This window comes from Cornus florida, unplaced genomic scaffold, assembly GCF_030987335.1.
Source record: "Cornus florida cultivar Cherokee Brave unplaced genomic scaffold, ASM3098733v1 CherokeeBrave_3.0.0_Hap2_Chr05, whole genome shotgun sequence".
Taxonomy (NCBI): Eukaryota; Viridiplantae; Streptophyta; class Magnoliopsida; order Cornales; family Cornaceae; genus Cornus; species Cornus florida.
In genome coordinates, this window is record NW_026775575.1 from 96,558,200 (window position 1) to 96,582,912 (window position 24,713).

The 24,713-nt window shown below is 34.8% G+C and overlaps 1 protein-coding gene across 1 annotated transcript in view; it reads right to left on the reverse strand.

The window, feature by feature from the left end:
* LOC132307794 (DENN domain and WD repeat-containing protein SCD1) overlaps nt 1-13,417 on the reverse strand; it is a 40,626-nt gene extending 27,209 nt beyond the window's left edge. The window contains exons 1-5 of the mRNA XM_059805659.1: nt 12,812-13,417; nt 7,126-7,219; nt 5,122-5,323; nt 2,824-2,965; nt 2,603-2,703 (exon numbers count right to left, since the gene is read on the reverse strand). Of these exons, the coding sequence (XP_059661642.1) occupies nt 2,603-2,703; nt 2,824-2,965; nt 5,122-5,323; nt 7,126-7,219; nt 12,812-12,985 (713 nt within the window). The 5' untranslated portion in view covers nt 12,986-13,417. The remainder of the gene's footprint in view (nt 1-2,602; nt 2,704-2,823; nt 2,966-5,121; nt 5,324-7,125; nt 7,220-12,811) is intronic.
* Nucleotides 13,418-24,713: the final 11,296 nt, after the last annotated feature.

Genomic DNA, 24,713 nt, shown 5'->3' on the forward strand with positions numbered 1-24,713 from the left:
GCACCAAACCAGTCCTACTTGTGAGTTCATTAGTCTTTGTTGCACATGATCAAAACATCATAGCCAACGTTCATCCACTCCACTAATAATGTCTTCTCTTTAATAATTTATCTTCTCATGCCTTGCCATTTATCCAATCAGCACTCAGCACGTCATTTCACCTATGCTAATTTTTTGACATGTTTCTTGACTACCCAACCTCATCAAGCATGGTTGGCAACAATCATAAAACAATATAGCAACACATCTTCAAAGTATGGGCAACAGAGTCTCGCCGTCTCAGTCTCCCCTCCCGGTGGACAAACTATCCAATCTAACATAAGCAGACTCTTCTGAATACCCCTAGCCCATCAGTGTTCATTATTTCTTCATCTTCACTCCAAGTCCATTAAATTTATCCATATATTATTAGTCCTTGTAATCCTGAAACCTTAACCCTAAACATTTTGTTTATCCCAATAAACAATTTTGTACCCATCTATTCTTACTATTTCTGTAGCTGTTTAATCTTGAGCAATTCCATGTGTTTCCATCTCATGTCTAAGATGTCGCACCCACAAAAAATAATAAAATAAAAAACAACATAAAATGATGTCAGCATATGTATAAACAATAATGACACAGCACATCATAATATATGACAGTAGAGAATTCATTCAAAGCAACTAGAATCCAGTCCTGCTGAAATATGCAAGCTAAATTTTTTCTTTATTTATTTTTGATAAATACGCAAGCACTAAAATTTAATCAGTTGTAAAAAAAAATGATTCAACTCCCATCGTGTTACAAAAAATGCTTCCAATCGTGATGAAAAAAAAAAAAAAAAAAATCATTCCTACTTTCTGCTTCTAGTCCCATATTCTCTCTGCAGATAAAAAAATGATTACAGTCAAGCTCCAAAAACATTACGTGATATATGCTTTAATAAGAAGATGGCACAACATGAGCCCTGAGCACAGTGGATAAAGTCCATCCACCACCTCCTTCCCACCCCAAAAATTAAAAAATAAAATAAAATGAACCCACGACAACATATCCATCTTTCAAATTTACACCACCTACAATCCTTAGTCAAGGGCAGGTGAAAACAATTACCAATCTAGGCACATAAAGATACAAAAGAAGTGGTATCACATGATGTGTTGTAGCTTTCGGAAGAGCTACTGAATAATGTTTGCTCCATGCAATGTCAGCATACTTAGCATTCATAAACAAAAGTCTGGAATATATATAAAAAGCAGTCATCATTAACACCAAAATAAAATATTAAGCTTTAGACACCAAACTATCAATTTGGTATCACCTGTAACTGTTCTCATACATAAGCAAATACAAGGTTGATTATTGGGCAAAACAGACTGCTCCAACCGTTGTGTAACACAGCCTTCCAAAATGACAATGATTTAGGCGCTGTTTGATAAAACTGAAAATTAAGCACTGAAAATTTCAAGTATTGAATTTTAAGCGCTGAATGATAAAACTGAAAATTAAGCACTGAAAAGTGGTGCGAGTATCAGCTAGGGAAAAAAAAAGATATTGTCTATAGACTAATAAAATTTAAATAGATTTTTCTAGACAAATGACGTGAAAAATGTTTTAAAATGTCTAGAAAGGAAAAAATACAAAAAAAATAACTCTAGATTTGGAGTAATAAAATCCAGTTACATTTTTCTAGACAAATGACATGTCAATATGTGTACAAATATCTAGAAAGAAAAAAATACAAAATATTGTAACTCTTTGAATAATCAACTGCTACAGGCAATAAAATAAATTCTCTTTCTACCAAGTGTTTTACTTGTCCTTCCATTCAACTATTCAATCTATAAAATATCCTACTATCTTCAAGTCTTACCTACCATCTAAAATCCAACAAAATGATATTATCCTCAAATGATAAGTGACCTGCTAAACAATGAAGAGCCTTGGGGAATGGGATGAAGAGCCTCATGAGCCTTGCAATTATACGAGGCTCAATTGTCAATTAGAAATTTTTTTAAAATAAACTACTGCGGAGCCTTGGAAAATGATGAAGAGCCACACGAGCCTCACGATTATACGAGGGTTAATGGGTGAATATAATTTTATTGAAAAAAAAAAATGCCACTGACCTCGATCTGCAATATAGTTTAAAATTTTAGCCTGTTTTAAGGGGTACTTTGAATTTTTAAAATCGCTTCCCATGTTCAGCGTTAAGCACTGAATCAGGTTTATCAAACAAGGCCCTACGTCTTGACCCCCAAAAAAAAAGCATTAACTATTTCAGCGTTGTAACCATTCAACATATTTCAAAGCTGAGCATGTAAAAAATTGGCAAAAAAATGACTAATGCTATTAATTCATTTCTTGAGAAGAAATAAGTATTAATATATTAAAAGCAATTCTTAAGACCAAGCCAGTTTAATTATGGGTATCTAAAAAGTTTCTTCTGATTTTCATTATATCAAAGTGGTGTTCTTACTTATCAAAAAAAAAAAAAAAAAGTGGTGTTCAGACAAAAAGAAGTTCACAAGTATAAAACCACAATTTGATCCGATCACAAGCAAATAATTTAAATTAATCTACTAAAATAATTTTTAACAGTTCAAAGTCAGAAAGATACTTGTTAGATCGAAGCAAGACCCTCCTTTCTAGCAAGACAGCTGTAAATAGTTTAATGAAATTGTCGACGTCTAAGCACTGTACCAGAGGTTGAAACGATATCTGCATTAAGTGAAAGACGATAATTATCAGACAAAATCATCAGTTTTCAACAAGCACTGAATCACACTACTAAGGAAGGCAGCACTGCTAACTTAACAAAGTAGTTACTAGACGACATACATCAGCATGTGGGAGCCCTTCTCTTGGTGGAACCTCAACAGCAAGCAGGCTATTCTCAATGGCAAACAGAACTCGATCCCTTCCAGGAGTAGGCAGAGGTACATTGGATACCATATATGATATAACATCCCATAGTGGCTTGCTGAAATTGTTGCAGAGTTGAGCATATTAATCGAATAGAAGGGAATATATGGAAAACTTTTTTTTGTTGGGGAAAATTAGAGTTCTACAATCAGGAGAAGAAAATGCTTTACGTACCAAAGAACCTCTATCTTAATGGTATGATCTCCCCTCCCCAAAGGGGGAGACTGAGAATTCGAGTCCCACTAGGGACATATTGTGGATAATAGGTGTGTGCATTTGCTTTAGCTTCCAAAAAAAAAAAAAAAAAATGAAAGAAAACGCTTAATGTATTATATCTAAATGCATATTTAGTTAGGACCAGGCTATCCACGGTTAATCGAATTTGGGTAAACTTTATTGCCTCTCTTCTCCAGTGGTTTCTTGTGTGCGTATGTACTAGTGTCTGCTTGAAAAAAAAAATATATATATATATATATATATATACACACACACACACATATGCAAACAAAGGATTGACTTATTTAACCTTGCAGAAAACTAATGTTGCGCATTCCAGGAGGTCAATTTTTTCTCCTTTCTGGGAAGTACTACACACGCCACAAGTCCAAACCAAAACTTGAACAGAGCACCTTCCAGTCAGTAGCAGGAGACACTCGAACTAACAGCTGGTCTTCTCACTCTTGGCGGTTATCAGATGTGCCCCACATTTAGTTTGACTAAAAATGATCATATACAAATCACCACTTGACAATTGGAATTCTGAGGGCAAAAATTATTCTCTCCGCCCCTTCTCTCTCTTACCATAAAAAAAAATGAGAAAACAAGAAGTTGAGAGAATCAACTAGATTTTAATCTGGATGATTCTGTAAGAGCAAACACCCCGTCAACATAAGCTAGACTAGTTGCTGGTATAACCATGGTGTATGGTCATTTTATTAGAATTACTAAAAATTTGTCTTCATTCTTAGAGAAAGATTAGTTAGATTTTTAAATCAGTCAATCAGAGAGCTGACTTTTCATTTTCAAGGGGCTACCACTTTAGCAACTGTTAGGGGATACACTTGTTCATCCTTAGGTTCATTGGTGGATTTTTTGCTCGCCTACTGAGTTTTTTTGGATGCTAATCCCACAATCTCTTATGGTTAGGCTTCTCTAAAACCTCGCTCCCTGGTTATGTTCTTCCTTATTAACTCCATGGTTATGTTAATGTGCAAAGAAAACTAGTAAGTACACAAGTTAGGAAGAGCGGCGTGGTCCACATTGAAGGTAATGCTAGGGGTAAGTATGACTGTAGTTATGACCTAAGTCACATAAAGTGGGTGCGGGAACAGAAGCGAGTGCGAGAGCGGGAGCGCGAAAGCAGCAAAATTTAAGTCATACAGAATGGGAACGGGAGCAAGAGTGTGCGCGGACCACAAGAACGGGAGTGGCGCGGAGCGTGAGGGTGGCACCCGTTTAGAAGAATTGTGTGACTTAGGTTATGACCACAGATATTACAGAATACAAAAAATAAAAAAAGGATTCATGTAGCACAACCCAAGTAGATGGGAAAAGACACTGTAGATTTAAGTTTCATCGACACTGTAGGTTTAAGTTTAATCTTCCTATTGTATTTTTCTCATTATCTTAGCACATTCCTTCTAATATCCTTAAATTAAAAATAAACTGAGAGAATGGAGAAATTCACAATAGAACCATGGTCCTGAATATCAAGACCTGTATCAGTTTGGGAGATGCTCCAAAGTACCACCAGGTCATAACAATGGCCCCAACATTGTTGGATGGAGGAGAAGATAGGGTGAAGACGGAGAGATGGGTGTTGCTGTAATGCTAAAGATGGAGAAGTCCAGGAGAATAATGGAGGGGATTTCTCTGCACAGGTTGAGTTGAAACAACCAAATTGCCAATCTTTGTAAAACTAAAAACTCCTTAATACTGCAACATAAAAACAAACCTAAAGGCATATTAGTCCTAAAAAGTATGAAAATGTCACTAAAGTACTCCAGGAAGTAGTATGTTAGCTTTCCTCTTTGAATAAAATGTAAGCAGTAAAAGAAAGAAGATGACATTACAACTAAGTGTTTTAGGCACGCGTTTTAATATTTCAATACTAATATAGATTCTTGAACAACAATGCAGTATTAAAAGTCTAAATTCACATAGTTGCCAACTATATCACATATGATCGAGCTTTAATCACTAAATAAAACTTACCTACTCCCCGTAGGGGAAAAACAAAGTACAAAAAGCTCCTCCAAAGCACTTCGAAGGATACGAAAACCGGGCGAGCGTGAAACAAGACAGATACATTTGTCAGCAAATGAATTTGCATTAATGCGATAAGCTTCAGCAATATCCTCGCTAACTGGATCTCGAAAAGCAATGCAACTGACATAGATTTTAGACCCATCACCCTCTGCAGAAAAAATCACATCCAAGAAAACAATTACTCAAGAAAACAAGTCTGGAGAGAAAACCCTGGATTTTAAATAAACAAGAAAAGAAAGCAACAGAAAATATATATATATATATATATATATGAAGAGATTTTCAAGAAACCATTTCTGTATAAAGTAATCAAATTTGATAATTTTGATAAACTGGTGTCAAATAAATTGAGTTATAATCTTCTTCAACGATAATAAATATTATGTAGTATAATGGGATAGTAAATAGGCCATATTCTATTAGAAGACTGATCATTTCAATAAGAATACACTTGCGTATTAAGTTGTGATAATGTACAAAAGAAAATTAATAAAAGACAAGCAAGAGGATAGAAAGTCAGTAGCTATGTTCACTCTCCTCATCCCCTTGTATTGAATGGATTAAAGGGTTTTTAAGGCTGATTACAATCATTGTGTATTGGTAAAAGGGGTTTATAAAGGCTACAAGGAAGAGATAATGGTTGAAGGTTTGATAATGGTTGACCAGTAAGCTTTGGGAGTTCAAGTCCCGTGTGCTATGATGAGAATTTGAAGGAAGAGATTTGGGCTTGAATAGGATTTTGAAAGCCGAAATGATTAAAACGGATTTGGTTGTAGGGTTTTTAAAGGCTTAAAAATTGCAAAGAAGTAAAATGATTAGTTATGACTTGAACACCACCCCTAGATTCAATATAGGCATTGCACCTAGAATAGCATACATGATCCACAAAAAGCATAACTACTAAAAAAAATTCTCTAGAACTTGTGATCCATTTGATTGAAAGCATTACATATTTATATATTAATTTTCAAGTATTCCTAATTCTAATAGGGTTGGACTCTATTTTTAAATACCTAGTTTGTCAGACCAGTAAAACACAATATAAACTCATTAAAATCCACCAAATAAATATTCAACACCATAACGGGACCCAAAGGATAATCCATGGATCCCTATAACATCTCACTTCCAAGAAAAGACATAATTACTAAATTACCCTTGACACATAAAATATAAGAATTAGAATCAGATCAGCAGCAGCGGAACCTAAAATAAACATAAAAAGGTAGTCCACTAACACAAGCTTTATCATGTAAATTCCTAAGTGCGTCCCACTTTAAAATCAAAACATATTACCCACAAGTTGCTCTCTCTAAATCTATCTTTCCTTGAGCTTCTTCTGAACTGCATCACTTGAAGTCTGGTCTAATTCTCCTGCCTTATTATGCTTGGGTGCATGCTGCTTGTTCATGTTCAAAATCAAGCTCAAAATAAACCAGATCCTAAAATGTGTCTTCATTAATTACAATATCATTCCCGAAAAGGGGAAAATTTTGTTTCCACAGACATGTCTCCCAAAAGTTAAAGGCTTTCTCCATGCATTGAATAATGGTGAAGAGAGGTCTTCAATTCATCTACTGCCTTCATTTCCTTTACTCAACCTATGCCGCCTCCACTTTACCTCAACATATGCCTCAGTTTGAAGTTCAAGAAGATGACATATAGAAAAAAGAATTGCAAGTTGACAACCAATTAGGCAAAGAATTACAAGTTTACTATAGATTCCGCAGGGACTAGCTGAACCCCTCACGCTAATGCCAAACAGTCTTCTAAGACTCAGGTAAAGGCACACAAAAACAATGCCAAGGTTATTTTATTTTTCAAAGAAGGCACACCAAAAAAAACAAATATAATAATAATAATAAACCATATTAGGTACAAATACTTTAGAATCAAACCTTCAAAAAAGAACACTTGAACATGTCTGTAAATATATGCGAACCTGCATACCAGTTAAAACAATGGGATAACTCCGTGGAAAAGTTGAAACATCATTAGAATCAAAGCCTGTTGCATAGAACTCCACACCAGCTGGTAGAACACACTGCATTCAAACAAAATTTACACTCAATTAAAGTGTTATGCCAAAGTGAATGATTTAAGTAGAAGAACAAATTAGGTTGTAACGTGATCAGATACAGTATTGACTAGTCTAAGTAAAAGGTTATCCTAACAAAGAGAATATTAAGGTGGAAATAAAAAAATACTTAAGTCGGCACATACGACATTGTCCACCACCATATTGTCTATGTGATTGAGAATATCAAAGCAAGGAACAAATTGAAGATTATCACAATCAATCAATCAAGTATTTTGAATACCAGGGTGCAATGTAACAACCAAGGAGAGCAAACTTTGTGGGTGAACAAGTTTGTTGTCAACAGCAGCATTCTTGTGAGAGAACGTGTGTAATTCGGAATTAGAGGTAACTGAGTTATTCCAGAAGGGGTAAAATCTGATTCCTAGGCTATAACCTTTCCCTTTAATGACTTTTCAAAAAAAAAAAAAAACTCAGTATAATGGGTTGTTCGTGCATGGACTGAAGGCCTCATAGTCTAGGATTTTTCATGTAAAAATAGACCCTTAAATATTTTTACCTATTGTTTTATCTATTTCATTGCATATATGATTGTGATTGAGACAGGTGGATATATTGAAACGAAGCAAAAATAATCAAGTCAAAACTAAAATCTAGAAATTAGTTAAAGACATTTTGAAAGTGCTACGGACCGAAAACCGAGGCTCTAATATAGAGTTGCGCAAGGTCCACTGATCTAGACTTAGAGGGGGTGAATAAGTCTTTTAAAACAATTTGATTATTTTAGCCATTTTTTAAATTAAACTTAATCAACAGAAAATCAAACTAGCATCATGTAAAAATCATGTAATTCACGGCTATTAAAGCAATAAACACCAGACTTTTCCATGGAAAACCCTCATATAAGAGAAAAACCATGGGACCTGGTCCAGGCAAACCAAATCCATTATTAAGTCCTGAACCCCTCGTTACCTCCAGACACAGATGATGCCAAATTTTGTCGCCGTCAATCCGCTCATCTACAGCATCCGCTCCTCACGAATCTGCTTATCTAGTGAATCGGTCTTAGCCACTAATCATTCGGTTTGTCAATCTGATTGTGGATGGAACTAAAGTATTGAATGGTCTTTGAGAGTATGCAGCAGTAGTATCAACACATGTATACACTCACCAAAGCTAGCTTGTGCATATGATGAATGCAAAAGAAAAGTGCACACAAAAACCTCACACAAGTATTTCCTCTCAAAAATATGTATTAGATGTGTCCCTCTTATGTGTGTAGGTCAGCCCAAAAGTTTATTCATAGGGAGCCAAGAGGTTGTGAGAAAATTAGTTTTTAGATGAGTTTGAAACCTATTAGGAAACTGTTGTTTTGAACACCTCAATGGATCGAATTGAACATCAATCGATCAACGCTACTCCAAAAGCCCTTGATCGATCCCTCGATCAATCGAACCCTTGTGCAGATTTATACCTAGAAAATTTTTATAAAGGTAGTTTTCAAATTTTAATTTTGCATTCTTGAAACATATTTAGGAATAAAAATAAGTTAGAAACTTCAAAATTAGGAAACTCTAGATATGAAATGCATATACCCTAAATGCTGAGTGCATCATTGTGTAAGATTACCTTTTTACCCTTGTCGATGAAGATTACCAAATTATCCTTTGATGTAGCATGTAGTTAATCTTCAACTCGAAGAAGTAACTGACACTTCACTAACTTTTGAAAATTTCTAAACTAAGCTAGAAATTAAGTAAAAGTACAAACTCAATGTTTTGATCTAGTAAATTTATCAACACAAGTCCTATTGACCTAACCCAATTAAAATTCACAAATACCTACTCACCGCTTTCTAGGTTTGAATTGAACTATGCATGTACTCTGACGTAATAAAGCCTAATATGATGATATGTTCCCTCATTCCACTTCAGTGGATTTCGAAGATTAATATTTTCCTCAAGGGTCAAGAATATCCTTGGTTCCTTCCAAAACAGCTCATTTTGCCAATGGATATAATAAAACTGAAGAGATATCTTGTGGAGGCCAAAATGGGCTCCATGATTATTCATTGTCCAATTCGTTGATTTCTTTCTTATATTGGAGCCACTTCTTCAATCTTTTGTAGTACAGATGGTGATGCTTAAGTCATTAAGAAATCTAATTGATTGCTGATGAACCAAACACAGGGCTAAAAAAGTGAACAGTAGGGCACTTCATTTTTGGTTGGGTAAGTCTATGGTCTTCCCTTCTACTTATCAAAAAAAAAAGTCTATGGTCTTCCCTTCCGAACACCCTATATAGGAGAACATCACCAGCTGTTGAGTGAATATCATATGGAAAGCTTAGACTTAAATGAATTTGCTAACTTTAGAATTATTACAAAAAATAAATAAAATTTCTCAGACTATCAGGGCGTGCGGGGAAAAAGAACGTATTAAGAAAGATGAAAGTAGCAAGGGTTTTGGACCAAATTACATTCTTATTGAGGGTTGGAAGTGTTTGAGGATGATTCATGATGGTATGTCTTCTTTTTTTTTGATAAATAAAGATTTTATAAAAAAAAACGCTCAAAAGGGGAGCGAATCCCAAGAAAAATACAAAAAGCCACAAAGGACTCAAGCCTTCAAAGAGGCCAAAAAATCAACAACCTCCTCTAACGATCTATGATCTCTCCATGAAACCCAACAAAAAAGAGTGGAAATAATCAAGAATTTAAGCACCGAAATCGACATCGCCTTTCCTTCAAAATATCTCCTATTCCTTTCAAGCCAAATACACCACCACACACAAAGCGGCGTAGCCCTCCATGCATCCCGACTGAGAGCCCCCACAGGGCAACCTCTCCATGCCTCAATCAACCCTCTCGCAGATCCAGGCATAACCCAATAAAACCCAAATAAGCTGAGCATCAAATCCCAACAATCTCTAGCCAAAGAGCAATGAATGAGAAGGTGATCCACTAATTCCTCATCACGAAGACACATATAACAACGATTGATCACCACCTGGCTTCTCTTTCGCAAATTATCCTGGGTTAAGATCCTACCCAGAACCGAAGTCCACACAAAGAAAGCCACCTTGAGAGGAGCCTTGGAACGCCAAACAGACTTCCAAGGAAAACGAACATCAGGATCAAAAGAGAGACACTTGAAGAAAGACCTCGCCTCAAAACGCCTTGAGAGTTTGCTACCCAAGACCAACAATCCGAATCCTCCTCCACAATTCTTTGGCGATACAACAACTCCAAGAAACTAATGGCCTCCTCGATCTCCCAATCCTGAAAGAAATGCCTGAATCGAACATCTCAAACCAGTCTCCCATTATCAAGATGATAACAGTCAACCACCATGGCCTGCCTATCCGAAGCAATCCTATAAAGCTGAGGAAAAGCGAGAGCAAGAGGAAAATCTCCACACCACACATCCTCCCAAAAGCGAATCCTCCTCCCATTTCTAAGTCGAAACCGAATGTGTTTGGAAAATTCATTCCAACCCTTCCGAATAAATTTCCAAACCCCCACCCCCCAAGGATCCTGCACTTCCAAAGAACTCCACCCTCCTCTCAACTCCCCAAAACGACACGCCACAACCCTCCTCCAAAGCCAATGTCTTGGGTAGTTAAAATCTTAAATAAGATCATAACCAGAAAATGTAGGACGGGTAGGGAAAACATATTTTCCTACCTATCTATTAAAATAAGAGAATATTTAAAGTTATACCCATTTTTGCAACAGTAAACTTATGAGTCGTACTATCAAAGTTCATAAAATATTGATTGAGCAACTACTAAAACTGGGTACAACAATATCTAAAAATCAATTCAGACTCATACTGGAGAAATCAATAATGTGTTAAGATAAATGTTCTTTGAGACGACTAAGAATCAAATTAGATATGCAAAAATTCGTGATACAATTAAAGTGGAACCCACGGTATATAAATGAGAGAAAATCAACCAAAACTATATATGAAATGCAGCAAAGACTAATAACTGCATTCGTAAGGAAAAGCAATGTGCCCACATTGAGGTAATATTATGAAAAGGGAAAGATCAAAATTAAAGGGTTGAGATGATAAGGAATGATATAATAGTGTGTTGCTTAACTAATGCATGGCCTTAGAACATAATGATGAAACAAAAAACAAGTAGCTGACCCCAAATAGTTGAGATAATGCTTTGTTGAGACTTGAGAGTTGCTTTTGCAATCGAGAAAAGGTAGAACAACAGAATTTTCAAAAACAAGAAAGAAGCATCCAAGGATATGGTTTCAAATACAACGACAACAAGCCTTTTTCCCAACTACTTGGGGTCAGCTATGGTTCAAATATCATACATATAATTTATCCTGTACTTTTGCCTATCAATTCAATGATGTTGTGTATCCGATTTTTGTGGAAATCAGGGCTCTTTCTGCAATTTGTAACTATCATAAAATTTTCATGCTTTTGTTGTTTTTATAAAGTTTCTCTGATATTATAGAGTTCCTAACTGACAATTCCAAGACAGTTGAAACCAAAGCACTAATATCCAGTATCAGTGGAGTTCTAATAAGCAATCAACTATGATCTCTTCACAATGAATTAAACAAAATTCTGATTCCAAAAGAATACAGAAACCTTAAATGAACAGACTCTTAATGCAGGAAGCTATAGAGGTAGTGAAGGATAGAGAAAATGGTTGGAAAAGAGTGTACTAGTTCAAGGAGAGAAGGCAAATACATGACCCCTGTCCCATGTAACCCTCTATTCCCCGTCCAGGCTTGAGTCTCCAAACAGAACCCAGACACGATGAAGTACTCAAAGATCCAGGAGATTGATGATCCCCTCACGCTGCTCCAATAATACAGATAGACTCGGTTGCTTGATAAATAAAGTTCTTAGATTTGAATCTCTCTCTAACCTATTATCTACCCAAAAAAAAAAAAGATTTTATTTCCTTCTCTCGTCCTTGATTTTCATTTCTAGCTGCACTCAAATGCTTCTGGAAATATAAAGTTTCTTTGGGACATTCAGGATTCAATTTACATTTGTCTCCAAATTGAATAGCGCACTAGGGTAAGATAACGATATGTGAAAGGGAAGACCTAATTCAACATGGTTTGAGATAATGATAAATGATATGGTAGTATGCAGTTTAACTAAACCTATGACCATTTGACAAGCATAGTGGTGAAATGGGAATCAGGTAAGTGATCCCAAAAAGTTAGTACTCGTTGTTGAAACCTACTTGGCAATCAAGAAACATTACAATAATAGGAATTTTCAGCAACAAAAAGTGAACATCAAGTCATCAAGGGTGTGATATCAAACTCGCATATATTATATCTTTCTAGTGCTCTGATTTTTGTGGGAATCGGGACTCTTTCCATAATTTGTAACTCTCATATGTGCTCCATGATTTTTTCACTCTATGCATATAATTTCTTTTGCAATTTAGAGTCCAAAGAACAATGTCAAGAAAACTGAAACCAAAATACAACTTTCCAATATCATCAGAGTTCCAATAAGCAATTCACCTATAACCACACCACATAAAATGACAATTCACTTAACAAAACTCAATTGACAACAACAACAACAACAATTGATTTCTTACAGTGGGAAGCTGTGGAGGCGGCGGAGGGTAGAGAGAGTGATTGGAAGAAGGGTACTGATCGAGGAGAGAAGGCAAGTACAAGATCCCTGTCCCATGGAATCCTTTGTTCCCCTCTAGGGTTCGAATCTCCGGACCCAACCCACAAACAACGAAGTACTCAAAGATCCCGGCCATAGACGAACCTGTCTCTCGCTCTCTCTCTCTGTGACTACTTTTACCAGTTATACGTTATGGGCAATGCTAGTTTGATATACAAAGTTTCTTCCCATATGTAAATCTGTATCTAACCTACCAAATCTCTCTCTCTTTGTCTCTCGTATTTGCTTTCTGCATCTGACAAAATGCAATAGGGTTTGAGAAATTGAAAGGATCTGGAATTGGATTTCACGTCTGTTTACGATTTCAAATGGTCACTGTTTGGATCAAAACTATGAGACTCCGAATAATTGACTCGTTAGGTACAGACCAACCTAGCTGTTCGTTGTCTCTCTATCTCTCTGCCGTGAAAAGAGTTTTCTCATCTGAGAAATCGCTCTTTTGCCTGAGGGCCTGCCTGGGGTTATCATGGACAAGACATGAGTCCTAATTGTTCCCCCTTCTTTCTTTTGTTTTTTTTATTTTTTTAAAATCACGACAAATCTCAACCATCCAATACAGGTAGAAAAGAAAAAAATAATAATAAATACAGCTACAAGGTTCCAAACTTACAATATAAGAAGCAAAGGTACCATAACGGCAGGACACCATACCAAAAAAATATAGGACAAGGCACTATACGTTCATAAGACCATTTTCAATGTTAAAAGCTATTTTTGTATATTAAATTTATATTTTGACAAGTACTGCAGTGTTAAAATGTTACATTTTAATAATTCTGTTTTAATAATGCATTTCATGCAAAATGCTATTTTTTAACACAACCACCACTCATTTCCAAGTACCATTCACAATTACCATTCTTTTCAACTAAAAATTTTGTTTTTTTTTTTTAGTGTTTATATTTTATTTTGCTTGTTAAAAATAAATAAATAAATAAATTTGAATCATCAAATCCATGTTTGGCATTTCAATACTACAATTCTGAATGTGTGTGGGTGACCTGAATAGATAAAAATTGAAACCAATATATGCTAACATAAATATAAAATGAAGTTCTTTCTCCGACAAGACGAAGTAGCAGAACATACATCATAGCCCTATATCTGGATTAAGCACTGAAATCTCAACAGAAGTTGCTCTGTTACTTAAGATTGGGGGTTATTCACGAGCTACACAACTTCAAAGTTCAAACAACTCTTCAATGATCTGGGCAGATCAATCCTAACAATACTAATCTTAGAAACCAGAGATGTATAAGCTTCATGAGGTTGCACTGTCTTTATCATCATCTCCATCACCTTCAGAGTCCTTTGATTGGTCAGTGTTGTCTGACTTCTCAGATGTCAAATGACGTCCAGTCATAGGATCTATTGGATGGGTGTCTCGTGGCCTTCCTTTGCATCCTATTACCAGCATCGATGGCAGGGGTAGCAACCTTGCTCTGAAAAGTAGGAATTGGACAGGGTCCGAAGGCTGGGCACCAACTGATAACCCATATCTGCATAAAGAGGGAAAACATCCAGCGGAATTAAAAAGGAGAATAGGGGAAAACAATTTTTTGAGTAATTAGAGTTTTGCTTAAAATTAAATACAACTGAGATCTAGGTATCAGTCTCCATTGGTGTAGTGAATGAATTTGTTACAAAGTAGAAGTACAAAAACGGTGGAACATTTTCAAGAGCTAGGTTTATTCTCTAAGAGTGATAAGTTGATTATGCGATGCCTTGTGCATGTTTCACAACATAGCGGGGAATTTAATATGATACCCAAACATATATTTATAATAATAACAATAATAAAAACAAAATTGACAACATAGGATGCTTATATAGTTTATGTATGATTTTTAGACATCCAAGTAATATTAGGCTGAACTTCTGGACCACATAATTTCCAGTATGAGAAGTAAACTTGAGAGAGATGCAAGAAATGGAAACAAGACATGAGTCCATCCATTTTTACTCTATAGAATCTATGCCAACAAAATTTAGCGTGTTTCCTATCAGCTCCATCATAACTGGCAGACTGAACCAATCCATGAACACTACACGTATGTTTCCCTCAAAACACTTATCCTCTTTGCAGAATGGGTTTCTTAGTCATTGTTATGTACCATTTCCACAAAACCCTTTATAAAAAATGCACGATAGTGTAGATGAAGCATAAATTGAGAAATAAAGCTTCCATTTCTAGACAATTATCCAAGCAAATCTTAGAATTAAGGTGCACCTTGAAGGGCCAAACAGCCTTAAGGAGAAAAATAATATACGGAGTAACAAATTTAAGAAAATAAAAGCTAAGACTTCATACTTCAGAAACCATGAAAAAGAAAATCATACATCATTGAGAATTCTAAGAAGCAGAAGGAACTTGTGAAATGATTGCAATTTCGAGAAAGATAAAGATTTCAAAAACAGGCTGCTTATGGAGACAACAAATGATTCAGCAGTGGTGGCAGACCTCACACTTGAAAATCCATATAATTACTTGAATTGAGCATTAGATTAAACAACTACTAAATGAATCAATGTTGGAGTTAATGGATCCTTGGCTAGTCATTCAAGAATTGGTCATTAATGAGGGGCTTTGAAGAGCGAAAAACTCAGTATGGTTGGCAAGTTAAGTGGTTATGAGGTTATTCTTACTTCAGCCCATGAAAAATATTACATGAACTTCTATTGAATAACTCACGAGCTATGACATATATAGGAAGCTTGTTTTTAGATAGAAGTCCATTTAGTACCTTAATTTTAGTAGGATTAAATATAATGCCAGTGATCAAATGGGTAAAGTTTATAAGGCAAATAACTTTCAAAAGTAAAATTTTCTAATACAATTTCAACACAATTCATTCTATCACTAATTATACAACAGTTCATATCAATTTGACGAATAGACAGCTAGAAACCTAACATTTGCTATGATGAGAGAAGTAACTAAACTTCATGCTAATAAAAAACTCTTTACTTCAATGGTTTGACCCAACTTATCTGGGTTGGTTTACTACTTGCTATGGTACTTAAAAAATTAAATTAAATTAAAACCAATACTGAAATTAATTCAAGTACAACTCTGAAACAAATATGCTAGGTATGAAGGATTGTAAAATTTATGGTCTTTTTCTGGTAACCATTTATGTAATAATAAACAAGTTATACTCTGCAGATCAATTACCAACAATTTGATGATAAAAAATAACAGGAGTATCATTATTAGAGATATAAATATATCAAACCTAGATCTAATAGTACCATCGGAAACAAAATGGAATCTAATTATAGTTACAGAACACTTCATTAGTAGTTCACTTTTTAAGTGTGTACAAAAATCTCAAAGATTCATCAAAATAAATAACATCTAAATTCGAAACACATAATGACTAACAAGTGTGAGCAAACCCCAGATTGAAGAACAAGTTGGGTAATGAAATTTTCGAGAAAAACAAAGAGACGAATGTAATACCCCGATATTTCAAAGGATTTATTAAATGGAATTAATTACTATTATTTTATTTTTAAAGGATTTGTTTGGATTTATTTATTATTGGCGTAGATAAATTATCTTATTTTAATTAAATTATATTTCGTGATTATATATTTTGATTGTTGGCGTGTTGATTTTCTTGATATGGTGTGAATTAGTTGTAACTTCATGTTTGTTAATGTGTTTCGTGTAATTAGTTTTCAATACTTTAAGTGGTTGAGTAATTATTTTATTTATTTAAATTAATTGGAATGGGCTTAGGGGAAATTGGACCAAAGGATGTGGTATTGGGCTTGGATGAAGCCTTGTTGGGTAATTAATTAGAGACCCATGGTTATGAGGTTATTTAAAGGATGTTGTTGTGCATAAATATAATTATTATTATTATTATTTGAGGTTAATTAATTAATTATATAAATATAATTAATTAATTATTATTATGGAAGGATATATAATTATATATTATATATATTTATGGATAAATGTGCATATGATTTAATTATTTAAAGAAGGAAGTATACATATATATTAAATATAATATATGTGTATTTGTATATATGTATGTATATATATATATATATATATATATATATATATATATATATAACATAATATATGTGTATATATATTTATATTATTAAAGGATGATTATTATTTATTCAATAGTCATACTAGTAATAGGATTAGGGTTATGTGTATAAATATACACATAATGTTTTATTGTGAAAAGTTTTCACATTAGAAAAATAAGAGAGAGTCAGAGAGAGAAGAAAAAGGGCTAACGAAAAGGGGGCCGGATCAAAAAAATAGGAGATCAGATTTGGAAAAGAAAGGCAAGTTCTTCTTTACTTCTCCTCTTAAAATTCATAAACCTATCACCTCGAGTATTAAAATTATATGTTTATTGTGTTAATTAAAAATAAATTATTAATCGGATTAGAAGAACATGTTTATTCTTTACAAAATTTTAGATTTAAACATGCGAATAGATGTATGAATAGTTTTGATAATTTTAAATCTTGTTTGTGAGGTTGGTTAATTAAATTTTATTTTTTAAAAATTTTCATAGATTGCTTTAACCTTGTGAAGCATGATTAATTAAATTAAATAGGTCTAAATTTAGATATATATGTTCAAGTGGGCCCAAAATAATTAAATTAAGCTTTTGGGATTTTTCTAAAATTTTCTAGGATTTTATGAAGATTTTTTGGAATTATTTTATGTTTTTTAGAATTTATTTTATATAATTTGTATATATATATTGTACATATATATGCACTGGAGGGTTAAAGAAATCGGCGCAATAAATAAGGCACTTTGATTCGGTGAGTCGCGGAGCGCAGCACCTCGGTGCGCCTCAAATCAGGACCTTAGGATGGTCCTGATGATTTCCGGATTATCCAGTGTGGGTGTATACATGGGTAGAAGGTGTACACACTGATCTAGGCCCTTGGATGGATTTGGTCAACAAAGAATAGATCCGATGCATCGCGGCGCATGGAGTTCAGTGTGTGTGTGGATCTGGACCGTTGACTTAGGCCAGGCAACATAAAATTAATCCAGTGTGACGCAGCTTACCCAAGTCCGGATTTCTAACCAACCAGAAGCAGTCACGTCATCCAGAATGAAGAACAGGCGTGTGGTGGAGCGTGTACCGCACGTGGGGGTGCGTGAAGATACCTGCCAGCTTGTGGTGGCGCGTGCAGTGTGTTTGGGCGCGTGTGGGGGCATGTGGTGGCGCGTGTGGAGGCGTGCTGGGTCCCGGAATGTTCTTGTGGGGTCTAGCAAGGTCTTTGAATTGATTTTAAGGTTGTTAGTGTTGAAATTCACCTTTAGAAGGGGAGTTCGAGGTGTTCTAAGAGCCATACAGTGTTACTAAAATATTTAGTAGCCTTTAATTTGTGTAAGTATAACAAATTAATGATTTATTACAGAAGGAAGTATATATATATATACACATATATTTAATTATATATGAGTATATATGGTTATTTAATTTCTTATTAGTATGGTAGGAAGTAGTGTTATACATACATATAGGTATGTATGTATGTATATATTGTGGAATGTATTATACACGTATATATTAGAAAATATATGTGTATATGTATAACACTTAGGATAATTAATATTAATAATTCTTATTTAATTGGTATATCGGGATAGGCTGGTTGTTAAATTAATTATATACTTTTACTATGCATTGAATGCCTATGTATGATTTGATTTAAGGTTTAATTGGTTTTAAAGGTTGGTACATGGTTGAATTGTAGGCATGGATGAGTTGCCAAATGAGGAAATTTAGGAATAAATTTCATTTATGGGAAGCATGGTTGAGTTGCTAATGAATTGTATAAGGAAATATACTTAAGGAAGCATGGTTGAATTGCTAATATATAAATAAATATATTTATAATGGCATGGTTGATTTGCCGGTGCATAATTATATTGCTATGTGTTTAGATGATTAAAATTGCATCTAAGGTTATTGTATGTATAGGTTAGATGATGATTAGAATAATCTAGTATGTACCGGTTAATGTATTATTTTATATATTAATAAAATAGTATTGGTGGAGACATGGATAATTTGTCAAAACCTAAATTATGGTATGTAATTTAAACAATCAACAGTATTATTGGGTTTTGGATTTATTGGATTGTTCCTTAAATTGCAACTTATTATTTTAATGATTAAATTGATATTTAGGATAGAATTAAGGTGAGTGGAGTTTATTTTTTTATGAACCTTATAAATGGGGGTTTGGTCTACGTATGATTAATAATTAATCATTAGTAAATGGTTTTGACAATTCAATGAACTTATTAACATATAGGTTTATGATATTTTATATATAAGTGTTTATATATATTTATAGCATCGTATATTAAAGTTAAAAGCTTTATTAGGAATGGTTTTGGTAGATATGATCTATTTATTGATTTTCAGAGACTTGGTAGAGAGAGCTTGCTCGTAGGGTTTAACCTACGATTTATTTTTCAGGTTATTAGAAGTTCAAGTCTTAAGGTTGAGGATCCGCAACTGGAGGACTTATCCACTATTCTGATTTATTTAAAAGTAGGATATTATTATTTCTTCTTTTGTTATTAGTATTTAATAATGAACTTCTGGATTATGGATTTTTGGTTAAGGGGTCCTTGAGTTACAAGATTCCCGAGTTGTAACCGTTTGGAAGTTATTAAGGGATTTATTATTTATTAGTTTCTTCAGCGTTTTATTTTATTTTTTGTTTCATTTTGTAATCTGTGCTTATTTAAATACTTTAATTATTTTGATATTCCCTGATTTTGTGCGCGGACTTGATCAACCCGTATTCCAAAATTAGGGGGTATCACAACGAATCATAAAAATTTTGAGTTTTTCCAACAAAATTTACAGATCTGATAAGATATATATATATATATATATATATATATATATATATATATACACACACACACATACACACACACACACATACATATATGAGGATGAAAGGGGAAGAGAAAATACATATCTGAGAATTTACCAGGCCACCGTCGATAATCGCTGTCGTTACAGATGAGAGGGAGGGAGGGAGAGAGAGGTCGTTGCAGATGGATAAGAGCCAGAGAGAGACGACCGGGCAACGAAAAATAGAGAGACCGATAGGATTGAGGAAAGAGGAACCCGCCCACAGAGCAGTTGAAAGAACAAAGCTCAAAAACCCCAAAGGCACGCCAACAGCGGACAGAGCAAGAAAGATACAGAAATAGCTATTGCTATATGTTTTGTTAGATTTGGCTCAAGAAATGGCATAGGTAAATTTTGGCAGCCATTATAGCAGCCCATTTAAGAACTTAATTTTGACCCATTTATTATATTTTGAATCGGCAGCCCATATGGCAGCCCTATTGGAGATGCCTTAATGTATTTTTTAAAAAATTAAAACAATTTTTATAGATTAAATAATAATTGTAGGAGGGCCTTAGGCCCAAATAAAATAATAACAAGTGAAGCCCAAAGCTTGCAACAAGGGCTAGAAAACAACAGCCCACACTCGGATACAAATCCAACCCCAAAAAAATGGGAGTAACTACCAGTAACGGCATGTAGCCATTAATGGATGCCAAAATTCATTCTGGAGGCTTCAAGCAAGCCGCCAAAAACTCAATCTGGAGGACGAGGAGGGGGTCTACAAGCAGATGGGGAGATGTTCCACTCCATGAGGATTGACCTAGAGGAAGGGCAATCCCGAAGACAGTGTGATACTCCTTGGATCCGAGACACAGGTTGATAAGGCCTAGGCCCAAACTCAAGGGAATATCAAACAATTAATATTTTAAAAACGAACACAGATGACAAAATGAAATAAGAATAAATACTAAAAGCGGAAAGAGACTAAAATAAAATCCTTTAAAGATAAATACTTAAATCCCAATAATCCAAAACCTCCAATAGATTAAACAACTCGATAATTCATCTCTAGTGGACCCATAATAATAACCAAACTGTAATAAAAATAACTGATAGAACATCCAGAAGTAAGCTATGGAGAGAAGTCCTACGTAAGCTTGATCACGGTTCGGTTTGGGAGTAAAGATCAAGCCGAACCGGTCCTCACGGATTGGTGTAAATTGAAACCGAACCGATCTGTGGGGGCCTTCAATCCGAACCAAACCGAACCGTGAAGTAACGGATCGGATCGGTCCGATTTCCACAGATTGTTGTTAGGGTTTTGAGCTTGATCTCTGGTGGTTTGGCTCTTCTTCTTTTTCTTCTTCATAGACTCACACTACTGCAGTCGAGATCGTTGTTGACGCCTTCTAAACCGTTGATTCAGCCTACCAGATCAGATCCGATCCAATCACATTTGTGTGTGTATATATACACAGATGACGAAGGCCTGTAGATTCAATCACGTGAATAGATTGTTGGAATCAGATAAATGGATTCAACTTAGTCGAAAATAAACTCTAAGATTAACAAACAACTAAAAGAGACTGGTCAGTTTTTTTTTAAGAAATTGAAATTATTTAAGACTTTAAGTGCTAATCTTTGTATCAAAATTGAGCAATTGAAAAAAAAATAGAAAGCAGAAAATTGGTTTTTTTCTCCATCACTGGAAAAGAGGTAGACGCAGAGGTCGCCATTGTTTCGAATCGGGTGAACGATGGATTGAGAGGTGTTGGGATTGAGAGGCTATTGTGAGGCGATAGGAGGAAGACAGAGGCAAAGAGAACTAGAGAAGAGGGTGAAGAGAGAAGACTGAAGAGAAGAAGGCTGAGGGAGTGAGGGAGGCGCGACTGAAAAGAGATAAGAGATGTATTTGGGGTCTAGGGTTAGGTTAAAAGAATAAAGAATAAAGAATAAACAAAAAAAAAAAAAAAAACGGTATATTCAATATTGTGTGTATATATATATATATATAATATATTATTTATTTAAAGGTTCGGTTCGGATTGGTAACGGTTCGAATCGAATCGGTTAATGGCTCGGATCAGTTTTTTCATGGTCCAATCCGTTAACCGAACCGCGAATACCGGATTGCAAATTTTCTAAACCATCACCGAACCATGAGATCTAAAAACCGAACCGAACCACACGGATCGGATTGGTTTGGACCGGATTGACGGATTATTTACTCACCCCTAGTCCTACGTCGTCAGTAGAGTGAGTAGAAACCTCTGCTCAGCACGAACACGTCTAAGTCTGGAACTGTCGTGTACCTGAAAAAATAGAAGTGGGTCAGGCCCACGCGCAAGTTCTATACTACTACAATCCAAGCAGAGACCCGATACACATGTACATCCTAACCAATCCAATAATAACTAAATAGTCCGTAGATATATATATATATATTCACACTACATGACTCTCACTGGACTACAGGCCGGTCTCAACCTGAATAGAGGTAACATGCTAAAACGCACACGAAGTGGGCATGTGTACCTAAACCTAAACAGGGTACACCTCCAACCATCGTAGCCAACTATGCATCCCAATGCATATATGCTCCCTAACCGTCGATCTTAAGACTCAAGCTCATATCGAGGTACCAGAATGATATATTTAAAATCCATCCTGTATCCTAGTAGTGCCGTTCAACTAGTCGTTGTCATGACACTACAATCAATAGGACTTAACTTTTAGCTAATCCAATTCTTAATCCAGAGTAGGTAGGACTTAGCGTTTTTGAGCTAATCCCCCTAGTATGTCACCGTCCCATACCGGTGCATACAAACCATCCATCCAGTGTTGATAATAAAATGACAGTAAACATATCAATATCAACATATCCAATACGAGTATAACAAGAATGCGTATATAACATGCTTGTTCAATACAACTAGTACATGATTCTCTAGCAATTTAAAATGCAGAGACCAAATATAACCATCCTGTAACCCACAATAAACATAACAATAATAATATCAGAATTAACATGCTTACTTGTAAACACACCACAACATCCAGTAAGTTGATATAAACAATTCTTTGTAAACATCAACTAATTTCTTATTAAGCAATAACAGCATTTGTGTAAGTTGACATGCTTAATCCCATACCACTGTTACATGATATAAATATAAAATTCCAAATTCAATTGCTAATTTTAAATTAAGCAATTTGAATCATCTATATCGAAGTAAACCTGAAAACTTCCCTAAGAGTTTCAGACCGTGTCCCTATTTTAGCTTCTTATGGTATTTTATGAATTACCAGACCTTTTGAAAATTTAACAAGGTTTATACCTTACTGAACACCCCAAGAACAACTCCTGTTTCAGCCTGGAACTTTAAAAATTCAATCACAGCAGCCTAGGTTCGCAGAAAAATAAAAAAACTGAAAAACCTTTGAAGGAACCGGCTCCCTCAAAGAGGGAGCTGCCTCCAATAATGGAGGAGCCGCCTCCAAGGCCTTAAGAGCCGGCTCCACACATGGTGGAGCCTACTTTGCACTTTGGTGAGCCTGCTCTTCTCAAAATAGAGCAAACTCTTCCCCTGTTGCATTATCTTCTCCAACTCTAGCGATGTCCGGCAACTTTGTTCCTCCAAACCAAGTTTTTTACTGATTAAAACTAAACCCTAGTGTGTTCCAGAGTTAATTAAATCCATTACTTTTTAATCAAATTCAATTAGAACGAGAATCAAGCAAAAACAGTTTCAAAGCGAATAGAAAATACATACAAGAACCCATACTGTTTTAATTTAACTTTATTTCATCCTGGGACTGAATTATGGATGCAAAGAACACAGGCCAAAGAGTTAGAGTTAGTTATCAAACTCGCCTGTGAGATTTGGTTCAAAAATCTCAATGTCTTTCTCCTAAGCTTTTCCGGCGATCCTTTGGTTTTCCCTCTCCGTTTTATCCCAGATTCCTCTACACGTCTCTCCGTTCTCTGTATGCCATGAATAAGGTTCTAAAACCCTAATAAGAACGTACTACATGTATTTATAGGCCACCCTTAAACCTAAGCCCAACCAAACCCTAAACTGAAACTTGGCCCACAGAAAAATCTAGGTTAATATCAATGTCGGCTATAAATTGTGTAACCTATATATGCAACCAATCCTACAGTCACGTTAAAACTAATTAAATTTAATTAAATAAATTCATACCATTAAAGCAATAATTAAAACAACTAATTAAAACAAAACAATTAAATAATTAATACAATTAAATCAATAAGTAAAACAATTAAATAAATTAACTACAACTAAATCAATTAAATAAACATATATACACTTAAACAATAAAAATTGAAATTTAAACAATAAAGAAAATATTTAAACAATAAAGAAAATACCAGGACTATCCTTTTGAAATTAGGGGTATTACAAACAGTAAAGCTTCAAAATGGCAGCAATGGTAGAGCATACCTTAGCACAGACCACCCTCTGGGAAGCTCTATGACCTTTGAAAATTCTTGCATTTGTGTTTGTTTTATATAAAATGAAGAGTGTAAGAAACGTTGGTATGGTGTTCAAAATGTATTAACGAAGTGTTCCGCATGTGTCAATTAAGTGTTTGAAATAATAAAATTTATTTTAAAATAATGAACATGATCATGAAGTGTCGGACACGTGTCTAAAAGAGTCAATGGAGTGTCCGTGTTTGATACGATATTAGACATGAACATGGTACTTCATAAAAGTGTCCTTGCTTCTCAAATTATAACTTTTGAATCTAAAGAGTCGGACTACAATAAAATTTTGTGTGCCAACTATTTGGAATTAGCTACATTAATTCTTATTTCCATTAAGTTCTATCCAAGGCCACTTATACTGTAACAGGCCTCAACTTATATATGTTAAAGTGGTCCTTGTATTCTTATCA